This window comes from Populus alba, chromosome 19 (assembly GCF_005239225.2).
Source record: "Populus alba chromosome 19, ASM523922v2, whole genome shotgun sequence".
Taxonomy (NCBI): domain Eukaryota; kingdom Viridiplantae; phylum Streptophyta; class Magnoliopsida; order Malpighiales; family Salicaceae; genus Populus; species Populus alba.
In genome coordinates this window covers 16,754,454-16,772,105 of record NC_133302.1, presented here as the reverse complement: position 1 = coordinate 16,772,105, position 17,652 = coordinate 16,754,454, and the positions used below count along the sequence as shown (strand labels likewise).

Here is a 17,652-nt window from a genome sequence, read left to right as displayed (position 1 = left end):
AAACTATAGAAAAAACTCTATTTTGAAAAGTTCTGAATATCAATAATCTGAAAACTGTTTTGAAAATAACTTACAAACCGTTTAAATAGGTGCTAAGAATCCGAAAGTAACTAGTAAAATAAAGAACTCGCTCTTGATTTTATGAGGCAGAACAAGAGTGCAAGAGAGGAAGGAAAGCATTTTAGAAGTCAGGGAACAACTTAAGATTATGAAGAGAAACAAATTAGGAAGAGGAAAGAACCAAATTAACCAGCAAAGCATATATATATGTATTGCAAGTCAGAATTCCTGTTTGCAGAATCTGACATGGGAAACAGAGTTGGGGGCAGAAAACATATGTACGTAGAGACAGAATCTGAAGCCAACTTTTGAAGAAAGAGATCAGCAACTTAGTGCAAGAAGAGCAGTGTAAACTAACCTGAATCTTTGTTGAACCATGCAAGGCGCGACAGGAGAGGCTTTTTGCTGGGATAAAGAGTGCAGATTTCCCATGTAATTCCCCAAAGCATTTATCTCAGTGCCTCCTAAATTGGTTCGAATCATTTAGGGTTGTTTCAGATAGATACTGCATTCGGAATTCCAATTTCCAAAGCTTTAAATGGATAAAAGATGCCAGGCCAGAAAGGATTTGTGGAGAGAAAGTTTGAAGCTTTCTTCTGTAGAAAGAGATCATCAGCAACTTAGCCTACGTGGAGAAGTGTAAACTAACCTGAATCTTTATTGAGCCAAGCAAGATGCGATAAGCAGATGAGGTTTTTTGCGGGGATAGAGAGTGATGATTTTCAATGTAATTCCTCATTGCATCTATATCAGTCTCATTTGATTGGTTTGAATCACTCAGAGTCATTTCGGCTTCTTCAGCATTAACCGCAGTCACAAAGGCATGAAGAAATCATGAATTATCATCTTCTGCAGATAGCAGACAGACCCCACACTTGATCACATTGCAACTCTTTAAAGGATTGTTGTTCCTATCTTCCGAGTAGAACTCAATTACTACCTCATTAATCTGCCGTTGTGATGGGCACATTCTGTTTTTTATCCAATTATAAAGAAAAACTTGTTAAGTTGATAACAATTGTTCTTACGTATAATTATATTTCAAATTTTGGTTTCATAAATTTATTCCTTATTAATAGATACTTGTTTGTGATTTATTTTACATATAAAAATCTATTTTATAGTAGTTTCAATCAAACATATATATTTTTTAAAATCTATATTTTTAAAGCCATATCTAAAAATATTTTTCTCAAATATATTTTTTTCTTTAAAAAGTAACTGTAAAATCTAATATAATATCAAACACACACTAAATAACTTTCTTTTTTTGTTTTTTTTTATTAAATGTCAAGGATTATTTTGAAATTAAATCAAAATTAATTAAGGTTTGTTGTTTTATTTAATATAATTAATTAAAAAGAAAAGGAGAAAATTATAATTGACTTTCTTATATTATCTTATTGAAAATTATTGTTGGCTTTCTTGCATATAACACAATAATGCTTTGTAGGTTGATATAAAGATCCACAACAAAGCTACTTTTTAGGTTTATCCAATGAAGTTCTAAAAATAAATTACAAGAGTAAATTGGGTGGTAATGAATTATCAATTTCAAGGAATTATTTGAAATCAAATTAAAAAACTGAAATGCAAATTTTGTTTTATGAGAAAAAAAAAAGGAGCACCTTACAACTATTTTTTATTTTAGATACATTTAAAAAGTGTATTTTACTTGAGAATTAAATATTTATATTAATTTTTTTTAATTTTTTTTCAATAATTTTAATGTGTTAATATAAAAAAAACAAAAAATTATTTTAGTATATTTTTAAATAAAAAACACTTTTTAAAATCACTAATTAAATTTTGTAGCCTTTTGGACTCAAGACAAAGGCAATGACTGTCTTTTACAAATTTAATAATTGCCATATTTGAATGTTCAATCTCAGTCATTAAAATAAAATAAAAAACTACTCATTTGAACTCTTTTTTTATTTATTTAAATCACCCAAGAATGAAAACCAATCACTCAAAATTTTTTTCCTGAAAATAAAAGATCAGACACATACCTGATACCTTACAAGAGGCCGGGAACATAAAAGACTTGTAGGTGAGCAAATAAGAGGAGTTTGTTTTCCATCAGCCAACAACGCAAAGAAGAAGCTTTATTTTTTTATTATTATTAATATGAGTGTCCGAGCTAGTTTGTATTCATCTCGATTAATCTTACGAATCCTGAAATTAACAACCATGTAAACTTCCAATAATCATTATATAAACAATTATAGAGCTCAAACTTAAAATCACAAAAAACTTCATTCACTTGAACAAAGATGGGAGAAGACTTGGAAGGTCAGTTACTCAGTTCAGCTTCAAGTCATGGACAATGGTTCATCATTCTCCCTTTCCTTTCCTTTTCTTTTCTTTATCAAATTGATTCAGTATTATAACTCAGTATGGTAATAGCAGCAGCTACTACTAATAACAAGAGAGTTAATTATAACTTAGTTTTTTTAGCTTAACTTAACTAACTAACTAATTAGTTGTTGTCATTAATGTAAGGATAATTATTAATCTGTATAATTTTAAATCTATCAAAAACTTTTTTTTTTTTTTAATTTCATATCTTTTTCTAATTTATTATGTTTTTATTTTAAAAAAAATAGAAAAAAATAAAAATTTAAGTACATAGGATGCAAAAAGTATGAAAAAATAAGATATGTTTCGTTAGCTAATGACTTGATTCACCTTAAATTCTAGTAAAGAACTAATTGTTTTGCTAAACTACAAGGACTAAATTTTAACTATCCATCGAAGTTTGAATTTTGTCAAATTTTGCAAAAGGAAAAAAAGAATACATTAATCTTAGATTGGTACATGAAACAAACACCATCGCTGATAAAAATAAATAAAAGAATAACCCAATTCTCATCTTAAAATTTTCTTGGACTCAACCGCAATTCTCCCCTCTGTATCTCTTGGCTTGGAACATTGCTTCCAATACATCTCGGTCCAGAGGACAAAACCTATAGTCTGCCATGGTCAAACAAAGTGACGTCTCATCTTTATCTTTGACATCCAGTAGACGGACTCCACACTCGTATAATTGACAAAGATTTGATGGCAAGAGATTGCCGTTAATATCTTCCAGTTGGAATTTAACTGAGACCTTACTGTATTCACAAAACATAGAATCATATATGACACCCAGACAGGGATCAAATCCCACGAATATGTGTGCTGAGTCGAAGAGCTTCTTATCATCCCAATCATAGAGATAGCAATAGAGATAATCACGGCCATAACCATACGTAGTGCGGAAGCGATATATGCATTTAACTTGCAAACTATGGCCAAAAGAATAAAATGCAATGACAGCGCAAAGACAGAAACCCCGAAAGGACTTGCTATTAGCCCACTGTGAAGATAGTTGGAATGTTACTTTAGATCCCCACCTTTGATGACTAAACCACTCCGGAGTCACATCTCCAGGGAGGTAGAAATTACACATCCCAGCTGGCAACTTCTGTTAACACAATTAAAATAACATCTTTTGAAAATAAGACATGGCAAATATGGAAGGAAAGAAAAAAGTGAATCTATTGGTACAACACAATTAAAAAGGTTTGAGAAATAGACCTTATTGTATAACTCTTCGGAATGAGTTATAAAATTCGTTATGTTTTTCACCAAGAATTCAGAGGTCCTACGCGTGACAAAAAAATCCCCCAATCTCATGCCTTGGAACCTTGCTCTCTTGGCTTGGAACCTTGCTTCCAATCCATCTAGATTCAGAGGATAAAAACGAAAGGAGTCTGACATGATCAAATGAAAGCATTGTATCTCATCTTCATACAATAGACGAACTCCACACTCGTGTACTTGACAAAGATCTAATGGTAAGAGATTTCCGTTTATATCTTCCAGTTGGAATTTAACTGAGACCTCGTTGTATTCACTAAACATATAGTCTTCTTTGGCAATCACACAGGGATCAAATCCCACGAATATGTGTGTTGAGTCGATGCGCTTCTCATCATACCAACCATGGAGATAGCAATCGAGGTCACGACTATCACCATGCTTATTACGGAAGTGATATGTGCATTTAACTTGCAAACTATGGCCGACAGAACCAAATGCAATGACAACGCAAAGAGAGAAACCCAAGAACTTGCTATTAGCCCAATGTGAAGATAGCTGTAATTTTACTGTAGATCCCCAACTTTGATGGCTAAACAACTCTGGAGTCATATATCCGGGGAGGCAGAAACTACATGCCCTTTCTGGAACATCGGGCAACTGTAAACACAATTCAAATAGCATCTTTTTTAAATGAAAGGTGGCAAATAGAAAAAAAAAATATATGTAAATCAGAGGTTTGAGAAACAGACCTGATGGTATAACCTTTTGGTATAAAGTTGAAATTTCAATAATGAGTACTCCAAGATTTGATTGATCACAGGCAACCTCAAGCAATTAGTGAAAATGAATTCAAAAATGTTCCCCTCAACTACAGTTGATGAGCTTGATTCTAGATAACTCAAACCCTTGCAATTGTCTGCATCCAACTTTGATAGCTGTGGTGGAAGCTCCGGTAATGATTGAAGGTTCTCGCAATTCCTTAATCCTAGATATTGCAACTCAAAGAGTTTATTGATGCTTATAGGTATAGTCTGAAAATTGTTTCCACTTAGATCTAACACTTCCAGTGACGATAAAAGACCAAGACTGTCCGGCACTTCCCGTATATTGCAACCATCTAGATTTAGCTTACGCAAACAATCTAAATCCACGCATCTTCCGGGCAATTGCAAGTCACCAAGACATGTGATGCCCGTTAGAAATTTGCAGTTTCCCACTTCCAAGCAGGCAAGTCCCTTCAGATTTCCAATCGGTGAAGGCAACTTTGTTATGCATGTCTGTTCTAAATAGAGATATCTCAAGCAATGCATCGGCTCCAAAACTTCTGGAAAATCCCTAAATTTAAGGCAACCTGAGAGATTAAGCCTTTGCAGGTTTCTCAACTTACAGATGCTGCTTGGAAGAATCTCAAATTGTTTGCAGTTTCGCAGGTGCAATTCAGCAAGTTCACACAAACATTCAATTGAAGAGGGAATCTCTCTTATTGCTGTCCCATCTAAATACAGCTCCCTTATATTTCTTGAAACCTTTGGAAACTCCGTGATACTTGAGCAACCGGAAAGATCAAGTTTTTCAAGACATCCCAGCTTAGAAACCGCACTCGGCAGATTCTTTAGCCTGTTGCAGCCAACTAGATCTAAATAAATGAGTTCCCTTAGACCACCAATTGAAAATGGCAGTTCTTCTATTGCAGTTCCATTCAAGTACAAGTATCTAATATTCTTCGAAAAGTCAGGAAACCTGCTGATAGATGAGCAGCCAGAGATGTCAACGATTAGAAGAGATTTCAACAAATATATGTTTTCTGGAAGATTCACCAGGAGTTTGCAGTTCTTCAAATTCAACGTAACAAGTCCATTGAGTTCCCCGATTGATTGGGGAAGCTCTTCAACAGCAGTTTCATTTAAATTTAAATATGTCAGTTTCCTTGCAGTCTCTGGGCACTTCTTGAGATTTTCACAACCAGAAAGGTTCAGAGTCTCCAGACAACTTGAATTAATTCTACTGGGAAGATTGATTAGTCTTTTGCAGCATCTCAAATCTAAATCAACAAGCTTGTCCAGATGCTGAATAGATGAAGGAAACATAACCAAACTTGTACAGAATTGAAGATTCACTCTCTCAAGGTTTCTGGCCTTTGAAAGGTCTGGCAGGGAAGTTATGTGCTCACAATTGCTGAGGTTGACATCTTTTAAATTGACGAGATTCTGAAGCAAAATGAAATCAACAGAAAGAAATTACACGTGCATACCACACCAAATTTCAAAGAAAGAACTATGCATGCATAGAGTTATTTTAGAATACCTGGTCTCCTCTCCACAGTTGCTTAACCTTGCTAGATGATAGGTTAAGTTCAACAAGGTTCTGTGGACGAAAATTGCAAGGCAAAGATGTCAAAGGGTATCCATCCCAATGGAGATACCTCAACTCTTTAGAAAGAGACTCGAGGCCACTAGGAAGGTGCACTGTGCATTTATCTCCAGCTACAGAATTATAAATTTTTAGCAGTCTAAGATTATACAACCTTGCGAAGGCTGTAGAACTCAACTCTATTTCTCTTATTTCTGAAACATTCAAGAACATCCCTTCAACCTTTTCAGTTCTTAGTTTTGAAACATCCAAGAATATCCCTTCAACTTTTTCAGTTCCCTGAAAAGCAGTAAAGGAGAAGCAAAGTTTAAGTAAGATTTCAAACTTACAACTACAACCATATTGCATTGCATAGGAAAGAGAAAACTTTGGGGTATATGAATCTCACCAGATTATTGGTCAACACTTGATATGCATCTTTTGGATTCCACAATCTGCTCTGTCTTCCTAGCTCGTCAAGAGATTCTTTACGAACAACTTCATGGGCCATTTCTTGCAAAAGATCATGCATTTCAACCTTGTCATCTGAAATTTTAATGAGACACCTGTCAATGAGAACACGAAATCCAATATCTGTTTTGAAACCGCAGCCATCTAGTATCCGCTTTACAAAATCAACTGGATGCCCTCTAAAGAAACATGCAATGTCGAGAAATATACTCTTCGTGTTATTATCACGCAGTGAATCAAAGCCTATTCTCAGCAAGTCATAAATGTTCAGCTCGGGACAGCTTTCGATCTCATTTAATTGAGATTCCCAAAAATGTCTTTCTCTGCGGAATAAGAAGGAACCCAAAACTCGAAGAGCTAATGGGTTCCCTTTGGCATAATTTATTGCCTTGATTGACAACTCCATATAAGCTTTTGGGGGGTGGTTTCCCTTAAAAGCATTCAAGCTAAAGAGTTGAAGAGCTTCGTGGAAGTTTAATTCCTCAACCTCGTATATTTCATCAGCTACATTCTTAAGTACTTGCTTGTCTCTTGATGTTACAACAACAACGCTGCCTTCAAAAAACGAACGCTCTTCAATTAAATGCTGGAATTGTCGTACATCATTCACATCATCCAAAACAAGGAGAACTTTGTTTTGGCAGAGTCTATCACTGATGAAAGTAGGTCCTATATGTGGTGTGCCAACGCGAAGATTTTCTTCCTCCAGTAGTTTAGAAAGAAGTTCATCTCGTAGATCACTTAATCGACCCCTTTCTGATTCCTGCCTTATGTTCGGAATAAAGTGGCAGCCTTCATATTGACTTGAGATGCTATAGAAGAAAGCTTCCGCAATAGTTGTCTTGCCTATACCACCCATGCCCCAAACTCCTATAATGCGGACATCTGATGACACAATGGATAGTAATTTGTTGATTTTCTCAATGCGTGAATCTACTCCAACCAGACCTTTTAATTTGCATGGGGATCCACGATTTAACCTGTTGCAGATAGTTTGCACAACTTCTGTTACTAGTTTGGACTCCGGACTGCAAAAAATGAAAGAAGCATCTTTAACTCAAATCACTACACCATTAAACTTTTTTACAGAACATTAAACACTTCTCTTACTAGTTTGGACTCCGGACTGCAAAAAATGAAAGAATCATCTTTAACTCAAATCACTACACCATTAAACATTTTTACCGAACATTAAACACTTCTCTTACTAGTTTGGACTCCGGACTGCAAAAAATTAAAGAAGCATCTTTAACTCAATTAATTGTATCTTTACGTCGAATAAAAAATCTTTAAGCAAATGTTGTCAAAGGTGAGGTTTTGAACTCAAGATCTCCCCCTTCGATATTGTACCATTAAGGTGCAAGTCCATTGGCTGTTGATGGAAGTTAGTTTTCCACTAAAAAACAGGACAGACTTGTGCCTTTTCAAGCAGCAAGTACTATGAACTAAGCACAAATGATTTACAGGAGAATAAAAAAACTATAACATGCACAAGAAATTTTAATTGCTATAATTCCAGAAAAAAAAAGTTGAAGATGTGAATCTATAGTTACCTAATAACCTGTGAATCCCATCCAGATATACTGGCTGCCTTTGTCAAGAAAGCCTTCCACCTTGGCACCTTGTCCATCTTCCCCTTGAAATTTTTTTCAAGCTCATCAAATGCATTTCCAAAACTCCCAGTCTGTTCATCAACATCAGATGGGTCCACATGATAGAAGACCGGTAAAACAATCTGCCCATAAGTCTCTTTGCATTCAAGTATTTTCACCAGTTCATCCACACACCACGGAGAAGAGGCGTAGTTCTTGGAGAAAATTACTACAGAAATTCTTGATTCTTCAATCGTTTTCAGAAGGGCAGGGGTAATTTCTCCTCCTCTTTCAAGCCTATCATCAATGAAGGTCTTGATTTTCTTACGACACAAAGCATCATAGAGATGGCTGGTAAAATTATTGCGCGTATCCTCGCCTCTAAAACTAAGGAACACATCATACTTCCATTTATGAGCAACAGAAGATGAAGATGCCATATCAGACAGGTACAAGATCGTGTCTTCCTCAATCACTAAGAATCGAAATCAACAAGTGCTCTCCTTTTTCTCCTAAAGACATACAAAGAGCACCCACTTCAACAGCTGAACATTCATTAATAGAAATTGAAATCTAAGAGTGCAAGAACATTCATTAAGAGAAATTGAAATCTAAGAGTGCAAGAACCCACACAACATATATTTATTAGAAAATTCCTCAACCTCTTAACGATGGATATGATCTAGCTTAATTTGATCACTCGTCACTTGCTACCAATGCTAGCTTGCTAGTACTTTCTTTGCAAGGACAGTCACTAGCTGAGCAAAAAGAATTACAGATGGAAGAATTGATATGTTCATGAAACAAACTTATGGAATCATATAGTGTTAATGTTGCTGTCATGTAACAATTAATATTGTTGCTGAAAACATGAAAACAAAAAACAGCATGGAATCAGTAGCAACAATGGCAAAGGTTACCTCTCTATGGAGTTTATGAGGTAACTTTAATGATCAAATTGCAGCAATCGGAAAGGTTAGCTGATGAGTAAAGTACTGAGGACTGAAGCTTAGCAGAGGTAATATTTCATATTACTAGCGATGTTATAATTGTTAAAGTTAAAAGGTTAGCAGAGTTATGAGTGGTAATTTCGTGGTAATTTCCTTAGCCGCATCAGAATCAAATGGCATGATTTTCCACACGGTAATAGTGTGTTTGGTATTGCGGTAGCAGTTGTGGTTGTGGTTTAAAAAAAATTGTTTTATAAACAGTACTTTTAATTGAGATTGGTTTGAAAAAATAGGTGTTTGGTTAAAACTGTGGTTGAAATTGAGGTTTAAAAAAAAGTAGTTTTAATGTGTTTGGTTAAAAATGCTTTTGAAATTAAGGTTATAAAATAATTTTAAAAAAATATATATTAATATTGATGGTTTTTAATTGAAATATTATGGATTTAACTATTGCTATTACATCATGAAATAAATGACACTTTATATAAAAAAAATTTATTTTAACAAAAAATTATCTACAATTTTATTACGTACAAAATTCATCCGACAAGAACTACAAAATTAGGTAAAATATTATCAAGAATAAAATTAAGATTACATTACGAGTAAATTTAATTCACCTTAAACTAATTAAAAAAAAACAAAAAAAATGGTTGTTCACGTGAACAATACGAGTGAAATTAATTACCTACATTGGTAAAAAAAAAAAAAAATGTTCTGCGAACAGTGGATGCATGCCTTCACTGTAATAAAAAAAAAATTGTTTAGTGAACAGTGGAGCATGATCCACTGTTTACAACAGTAGGATTAGTTTGGACACGCAAAAAGCAGGCAGGAGCTGCTTCTTCTTTTCTCACGTTTTAAACGCAGCTGCACGTGGGACCTAGTAAACAATAACACGCGTTTATTAATTACCAAACGGCTTATTGCTTGAAATCGCAGGAAACGTGGAAGCCACCGCGTTTATTAAGAAGACCCTGGCTGGCGCTCACACACCCTCCATCTCTCGGGGGACCTTGCTTCCTTTTTTAAAAATAAAATAAAAAATAAAGGGATGATATTTTGCAGATCTTCTTCTTCTTTTTTTTAATATAATGGACTGTGTGTAATCCACTAGAATAATTTTCTATTATTTTTAGTGACCGAAAAAACGATATCATTATGTGTAATCCACTAGAATAATTTAATATAAGGGATGATATGTGAGATTTCACTTTTTCTTTATAGATTCAGAAACGATACAATTACATGTCAACATATCATTGTTTATAACTTTTTACATAATAAGTTGAGCCCGTGAAAACTCAATCGACAAAAAATATAAAAATATTACATGATTGCCATTATAATTAAATTAGACTACTGCTCCGTTACAACCCCCGAGAGATGTAATTGCATCTCTTCATTGGAAAACTCCAATGATGTTTTTGACCCTTTACTAGAAAAATTTGGCAATGGCTTCAAAAGCATTGAAGTTTTTTTCTGCATGGCCCCTTTGTCTTTTTTGAAATTGACTAGGGACACAAAAGTTTGTTCGTATATTAATTATACAGTAAAACAATTAAAATACTATTGGAAGCAGAAAATCTAAACCATAAAGGAGGTATTTTCATATTTTTAAAATGGTTTTTTTTATTATTATAATTTAAGCTAAGGAGCAATTTGACATCTAATCAAATATAAAAAATAATAAATAATTAAAATACACCATGAAATGAACAACATACCTTTAAATAAAAACATTTAATTATGAAGACAAGGGGTGTTCTAGATTTTTCAGTATGATTTTTTTTTGTGTAATTATCAAGTTAGGGAAAATTTTATATTTAACTAAATAAAAAAAAATGAGCAGGAGTATATGACACCTAAAAGAGTGTGGAGGCGTCCGAGCCCTTTAGACGGTGCCTCTTGCTAAAGAATCTTAATATATATTTTTAGTTAGATTATAATAATTTTCTTCTTGGTATTTGGCATAGGCACGCATGATAGGATACAGGTTGCGGTTTGAAAGTGGATGACAGCACTTAATTTTTTATTTTTTACATATAATGTTGTTTGTAACTTTTAAAAAAAATAAAGATAAACGATACATCATTTATTTCTTTAATCCAAAACAAATAAATAGATTAGGGTTAGGTGCTAGCCCGAATTTTTTTGTCCCCCCTTCCCCCACCCCATTATTACCCCCCCACCCCATTATTATTATTATTATTATTATTCATGAAGATTCAATTAAACTCAGTGTTTTATAATTAAAATTTTAAATGTACTCTAAAAACAATTTTATCACATTTAGGATTTTTTTTATTTTTTGATCACATAAAATATAAATATAATATTTGATATTTTTTTGTTAACTTACTTTAACAAATATATAATATTTTTGTTTTTAACAAAAAAAAATCAGTTAAAAACATTGTGTTGGTTAAGATAAATAAAATATATATTAAAACAAATTATTTAAATAATTTTTTTTAAAAAAATAATTGTATTTTTATATTTAATAACAAATACTAAAAAGAAATTTATAATATTTTAATTTTTTTTATTTTAAAAAAAATTAGATCCCTCGTAGCATAGCGGGAAAAACATTCCCTAGGTTAAGTAGAGGGAAAGACTAGTTTAGGAAATAAACATATAAATATAATATTTTGATTTTTTTTGTTAATTTTATTTTACCAATTATAAAATATTTTTGTTTTAAAATAAAATATTAACTAAAAATATTGTGTTGATTAAGACAAACAAGAAATATATTGTCTTAAAGTAAGTTAGCTGTTTGAATCTGTGCATCATTTCCCAAACTTTCCACAAGACAACAAATCACTGAAAAAAAGGAAGAAGAAATACTATTAACAATATTCTAAAAGGCGTGCTTTCCCCACGCCTTTATTTTCATTGAATTTATATATTATAACTATAATAATAATAACATATACTAAAATACTCTGAGCTGTTTTTTTTTTTTTATGTCTTTATGGATTATTTTTGCTTTTTTTTTGTTGTTGTTTTTCTTTTAATGAATTTTTTTTGTTTAATTTAGTTTGTTAATGTTAAATTTTTTTTATTTAATTACTATATTTTTATGACACGGATCCCGAGTTTGACGGGTTAACCAAGAATTTTTTCTTTTCTTCTTTTTAATTAATTTTTTTCGTTTAGTTTAGTTTAATTTAGTTTGTCAATGTTAAATTTTTTTTCTATTTAATTATTAGACTTTCATGATACATATCCCGGGTTTGACGGGTTAACCCGTCAATTGTTTTTTCTACGCCTTTATTTTTCGTTGAACTTATATATTATAATTATAATAATATAATAATAATAGCATATACTAAAATACTCTAAGCTGTTTTTTTTTTTCATTTTTTTTGTTTTTGTTTTCTTTTTGTTTTTTATGCCTTTATGGATTTTTTTTTTTGCTTTTTTCTTTGTGTTTTTTTTCTTTTAATGAATTTCTTTTGTTTAATTTAGTTTGTTAATGTTTAATTTTTTTATATAGTTATCATATTTTCATGACACGGATCCCGAGTTTGATGGGTTAACCCAGAATTTTTATTTTTCTTCTTTTTAATTAATTTTTTTTGTTTAGTTTAATTTGTTAATGTTAAATTTCTTTCCATTTAATTATCAAAAATTTCATGACACGTATCCTAGGCTTGACGGGTTAACCCATCAATTTTTTTTTTTTTCAATTTAGTTATCAAACTTTTATGACATAAATCCCAGGTTTGACAGGTTAACCTGGTTTGAAGGATTAACTCAATTAATTTTAGATTTTTTTTTCTTCATTAGTTTTTTTTTTCCTGTTGGTTTTTTTTTCTTTTTCTTCATTAGTGTTATTATTAATATTATAAATATTATTTTTAGGTCATATGTTGCAGCCAAATTCAAGACTCTTAGATATAGCTTTATAAAAAAAAACTTAACACTTTTAAATTTTAGTTTTTTTTATATTTTTATTAAAAAAAATTAACCCGCATCGCATCGCGCGGGTAATATAACTAGTATATATATATATTACCCGTGGAAGTGGGTAAGTTAGCTGGTAGGAAATGGAGAAAGAGTAGTGACCTCAGCCATTGAAACCCCTTTCTAGAATTGTTCCCAAGAAAATTCAGGAGATGGAGTAACTTTAACAAAACGGTGCGTAAATCAACTGAGAGAAGAAGACCCTAATTAGCTAATAAGACATTGCAAATATAGAAGGAAAGAAAAAAGCATGTCAGAGATTTGAGAAACAAACCACATGACAGAGTAATCCGAACCTTTCGGAATAAAGTTGAAAATCCAATAATTCATACGTCCTACGCATGATAGAAGAATCCTCCCCTCTATTGGCTTGGAACCTTCTCTTTTGGCTTGGAACCTTGCTTCCAATCCATCTCGATCCAGAGGATGAAAACGAGAGGAGCCTGGCATGATCAAATCAAAGGGAGTAGTATCCCATCTTCATACAGTAGACGAACCCCACACTCATATACTTGAAAAAGATCTAATGGTAAGAGATTTCCGTTCATAAATTCCGGTTGGAACTCAATAGAGACCTCACTGTATTCACTAAACATATAATCTTCTTTGGCAACCACACAGGGATCAAACCCCACCAATATGTGTTCTGAGTTGATTCGCTTCTCATCATACCAGCCATGGAGATAGCAATCGAGGTCTCGACTATCACCATGCTTATTGCGGAAGTGATATGTGCATTTAACTTGCAAACTATGGCCGATAGAACCAAATGCAATGACAGCGCAAAGAGAGAAACCCAAGAACTGGCTATTAACCCAATGTGAAGATAGTTGAAATGTTACTGTAGATCCCCAACTTTGATGGCTAAACCACTCTGGAGTCGCATCTGCAGGGAGTCAGAAACTACATGCCCCTTCTGGAACATCGGGCAGCTGTAAACACAACTCAAATAGCATCTTTTTTAAATGAAAGGTGGCAAATAAAGAAAAAAAAGATGTATATCAGAGGTTTGAGAAACAAACCTGATGGTACAACCTTTTGGTGTAAAGTTGAAATTTCAATAATAAGTATGCCAAGATTTGACTGAACCAACGCAATCTCGAGCAATTAGTGAAAATGAATTCAAAAATGTTCCCCTTAACTACAGGTGATGAGCTTGATACTAGATAATGCAACCTCTCACAATTGTCTGCATCCAGCTTTGATAGCCGTGGTGGAAGCTCCGGTAATATTTCAAGTCCCATGCAATTCCTTAATCCTAGATATTGCAACTCAAAGAGTTTATTGATGCTTATAGCCTTATAGGTATAGTTTGAAAATTGTTTCCACTTAGATCTAATACTTCCAGTGACGATAAAAGACCAAGATTGTCTGGCACTTTCCATATATCGCAACCATCTAGATTCAACTTACGCAAACAATCTAAATCCACCGATCTCTCGGGCAGTTGCAAGTCAACAAAACATTCAATGTCTTTTAGATATTTGCAGTTTCCCACTTCCAAGCAGGCAAGTCCCATCAGATTTCCAATCGGTGAAGGCAACTCTGTTATGCTTGTCTGTTCTAAATAGAGATATTTTTTGTTTAATTTAGTTTGTTAATGTTAAAATTTTTTTATTTAATTACTATATTTTTATGACACGGATCCCGAGTTTGACGGGTTAATCAGGAATTTTTGCTTTTTTTTTAATTAATTTTTTTCGGTTTAGTTTAGGATTAGTTTGTCACTGTTAAACTTTTTTTCTATTTAATTATTAGACTTTCATGATACATATCCCGGGTTTGACGGGTTAACCCATCAATTGTTTTTTACGCCTTTATTTTGTTGAACTTATATATTATAATTATAATAATATAATAATAATAACACATAGCTGTTTTTTTTTAATTTTTTTTTTGTTGTTTTCTTTTTGTTTGTTATGCCTTTATGAATTTTATTTTTTTTGCTTTTTTCTTTGTGTTTTTTTTTTTCTTTTAATGAATTTTTTTTTGTTTAATTTAGTTTGTTAATGTTAAAAATTTTTTTATATAGTTATTATATTTTCATGACACGGATCCCGAGTTTGACGGGTTAACCCGGAATTTTTGTTTTTCTTCTTTTTAATTAATTTTTTTTGTTTAGTTTAATTTGTTAATGTTAAATTTCTTTCTATTTAATTATCAGAATTTCATGACACGTATCCTAGGATTGACGGGTTAACCCATCAAATTTTTTTTTTTTCAATTTAGTTATCAAATTTTTATAACATAAATCATAGGTTTTGACAGGTTAACCTGGTTTGAAGGATTAACTCAGTTAATTTATATTTTTTTTCTTTATTAGTTTTTTTTTTCCTGTTAGTTTTTTTTTCTTTTTCTTCATTAGTGTTATTATTAATATTATAAATATTATTTTTGGTCAGATGTTGCAACTAAATCCAAGACTCTTAGGTATAGTTTTACAAAAAAATCTAACACTTTTAAATTTTAGTTTTTTTTATTTTTATTAAAAAAAATTAACCCGCATCGCATCGCGCGGGTAATATAACTAGTATAAATATATTACCCGTGGAAGTGGGTAAGTTAGCTGGTAGGAAATGGAGAAAGAGTAGTGACCTCAGCCATTGAAACCCCTTTCTAGAATTGTTCCCAAGAAATTTCAGGAGATGGAGTAACTTTAACAAAACGGTGCGTAAATCAACTGAGAGAAAAAGACCCTAATTAGCTAATTGAAACGGTGCACTTTAAGGACATAAATGAAACGGTGCGTAGGAGGCTGCAACGTCAATGTCAGTTTGAATTTGAAGGATTAATTTCTTCTTCTTTTCATCTTCTTCAGCTGGTAGCAATTGCCTCTCCTTGAAGCTGACCTTGTCCTCAAGGTTGAATTATGAAAACTGCAGCTTCAATTCATCAGTGAATTCCCCTTCAGCAGGAGAGAGACCATCCCAATGAACTAGGACTTTGAGTGACCGTCCATATTAGGTGGTCTAGAGGATTATATTAGGAATTTTGGAATTAATATTTATTTTTAATTTTATCCTTCAATATTTTATTTATTAGAAATTAAGGTCTTATTCTTTCTTCATTTTTCTTTCAATGGGGTTATTTCATTCTCATTTAATTTCTTTTTGTGATCAAATAAAATCATTGAGACCTTTTACAATTATTAAAATGATTTTTTCCATGATATTGTTAATCCTTTATTTTTTGAAGTTAGTCATTGTCAAAAGATTTTTAGTTCATTTTTTATTGTTGTTGTTTTTCTTAATTATATTATCAAATTAATCCAACTGAGTAAATAACAAAAAGGATGTTAAAGTTATGTCCCAGTACTCTACTAAAATAAGAGATTAAACCTAAGAACTACTAAAGCAGCTTTCTAATTAATGAGGTTATGGAAACCTTTACAAAAGGTATAAGCTCGCGTTTCACAGCCAAGATAGATTAGTTTTCTTGTTAGATGATGATTAATATGTAGTAGACTAGCAAAAAAAAAAAAAAAGTCCTTTTCTTAGGGTCTTCGGATTAAGGACACTATAGAGGTTTGGTATAAAAGGATGAAGAAGTAGAAGAAGAAGTGTTTAGAATCCTTTACCCTAAGGTTCAATATTTTTTATATATCTATAAGCTCTCACAAGTTGCCTAGAGTTATGGGTACAAAGAACATTCTTCCTACCACATATGATTTTAGATTGTCATTAATAGGAGTTTGTGTTAATATAATATATATAAGCAATTTTCCTGTAATTAGTATTTTCAAAAAGCATTTTTTAAAACACGAAAACACAAGTATATTTAAAAATAATTTATGTGTAATGCTAAGGTGTGTATTTTAATTGGCCAGATTCTAGGTTTGTTTTTAAAAATTATCAATTTGAGTTTTACAAACCTAAAATTATTTATGTACATTTCATGTATAATTCAATAATAAATGAAGTCTAAGAAATACATCCAAATAATGGTGAATGAATATCCTAAAAGCACTCGTTGCCTTTCCCTTATCAATATAACTTTTAAAGTCGTTTAATAATTTTGATTATGTATATTACCCTGCAAAGACTTTTTATGATAGTTTACTGTGAATATGAATATAAATAGTAAAGAATCTTAATATGTATTTTTAGTTAGTTTATAATAATTTTCTTCTTGTTATGTGGTAGTGGCACACGTTATATGATGCAGGTTGCAGTTCGAGAGTGGATGACAACACTTAATTTTCTATTTTTTTACAAACAATAGGTGGTCTGTAATTTTTTTAAAAAAAATTACAAAAACAAATAACATATCATCTACCATTTTAATTCAAAAAAACAATAAATAGATTAAGACTAGATACTGGGCCCAGCCCTTTGTGCTCATAATAATAATAATAAATTATTCATGAGGATTCAACTAACCTCAGTGTTTTATAATTAAAAATTTCGAATGTATTTTAATTTTTTTTTATATTTAGTATTTTTTTTATTTTTCAATCACATAAAATATAAATATAATATTTTTTAAATTACTTTAACGATTATAAAATTTATTATACACCCACACAGTCTAGCCTGTTTAAGAGTATTATTGTTGTTATTTTTTTAAAAAGTTTTTTGAAAAATAACATTAAAATAATATTTATTTATTTATTTTTCAAATTTATTCTTCATGTTAAAATAATCAAAACGATTTCAAAATTTTAAAAAAAT

General features: G+C 31.7%; 1 protein-coding gene across 1 annotated transcript; it reads right to left on the bottom strand.

The window, feature by feature from the left end:
- Positions 1-41: 41 nt before the first annotated feature.
- Positions 42-9,173, bottom strand: LOC118044250 (disease resistance-like protein DSC1). Its single transcript, XM_073406599.1, has 8 exons — positions 8,981-9,173; positions 8,022-8,572; positions 6,407-7,496; positions 5,953-6,297; positions 4,398-5,855; positions 3,643-4,305; positions 2,957-3,529; positions 42-1,009 (listed from the first exon to the last, which is right to left on the bottom strand). The coding sequence occupies exons 2-8, from the start codon at positions 8,498-8,500 to the stop codon at positions 893-895; spliced, it is 4,725 nt and encodes a 1,574-aa protein (XP_073262700.1). The 5' UTR covers positions 8,501-8,572; positions 8,981-9,173; the 3' UTR covers positions 42-892.
- Positions 9,174-17,652: the final 8,479 nt, after the last annotated feature.

Coding starts and splice junctions, on each gene's coding strand:
- LOC118044250 (XM_073406599.1), bottom strand. CDS start 8,500: ATGGCATCTTCATCTTCTGTTGCTCATAAATGGAAGTATGATGTGTTC. Junction 5,856..5,952: donor AACTGTGGAGAGGAGACCAG/GTATTCTAAAAT, acceptor ATTTTGCTTCAG/AATCTCGTCAATTTAAAAGA. Junction 1,010..2,956: donor ACAGAGGGGAGAATTGCGGT/TGAGTCCAAGAA, acceptor TCACAACGGCAG/ATTAATGAGGTAGTAATTGA.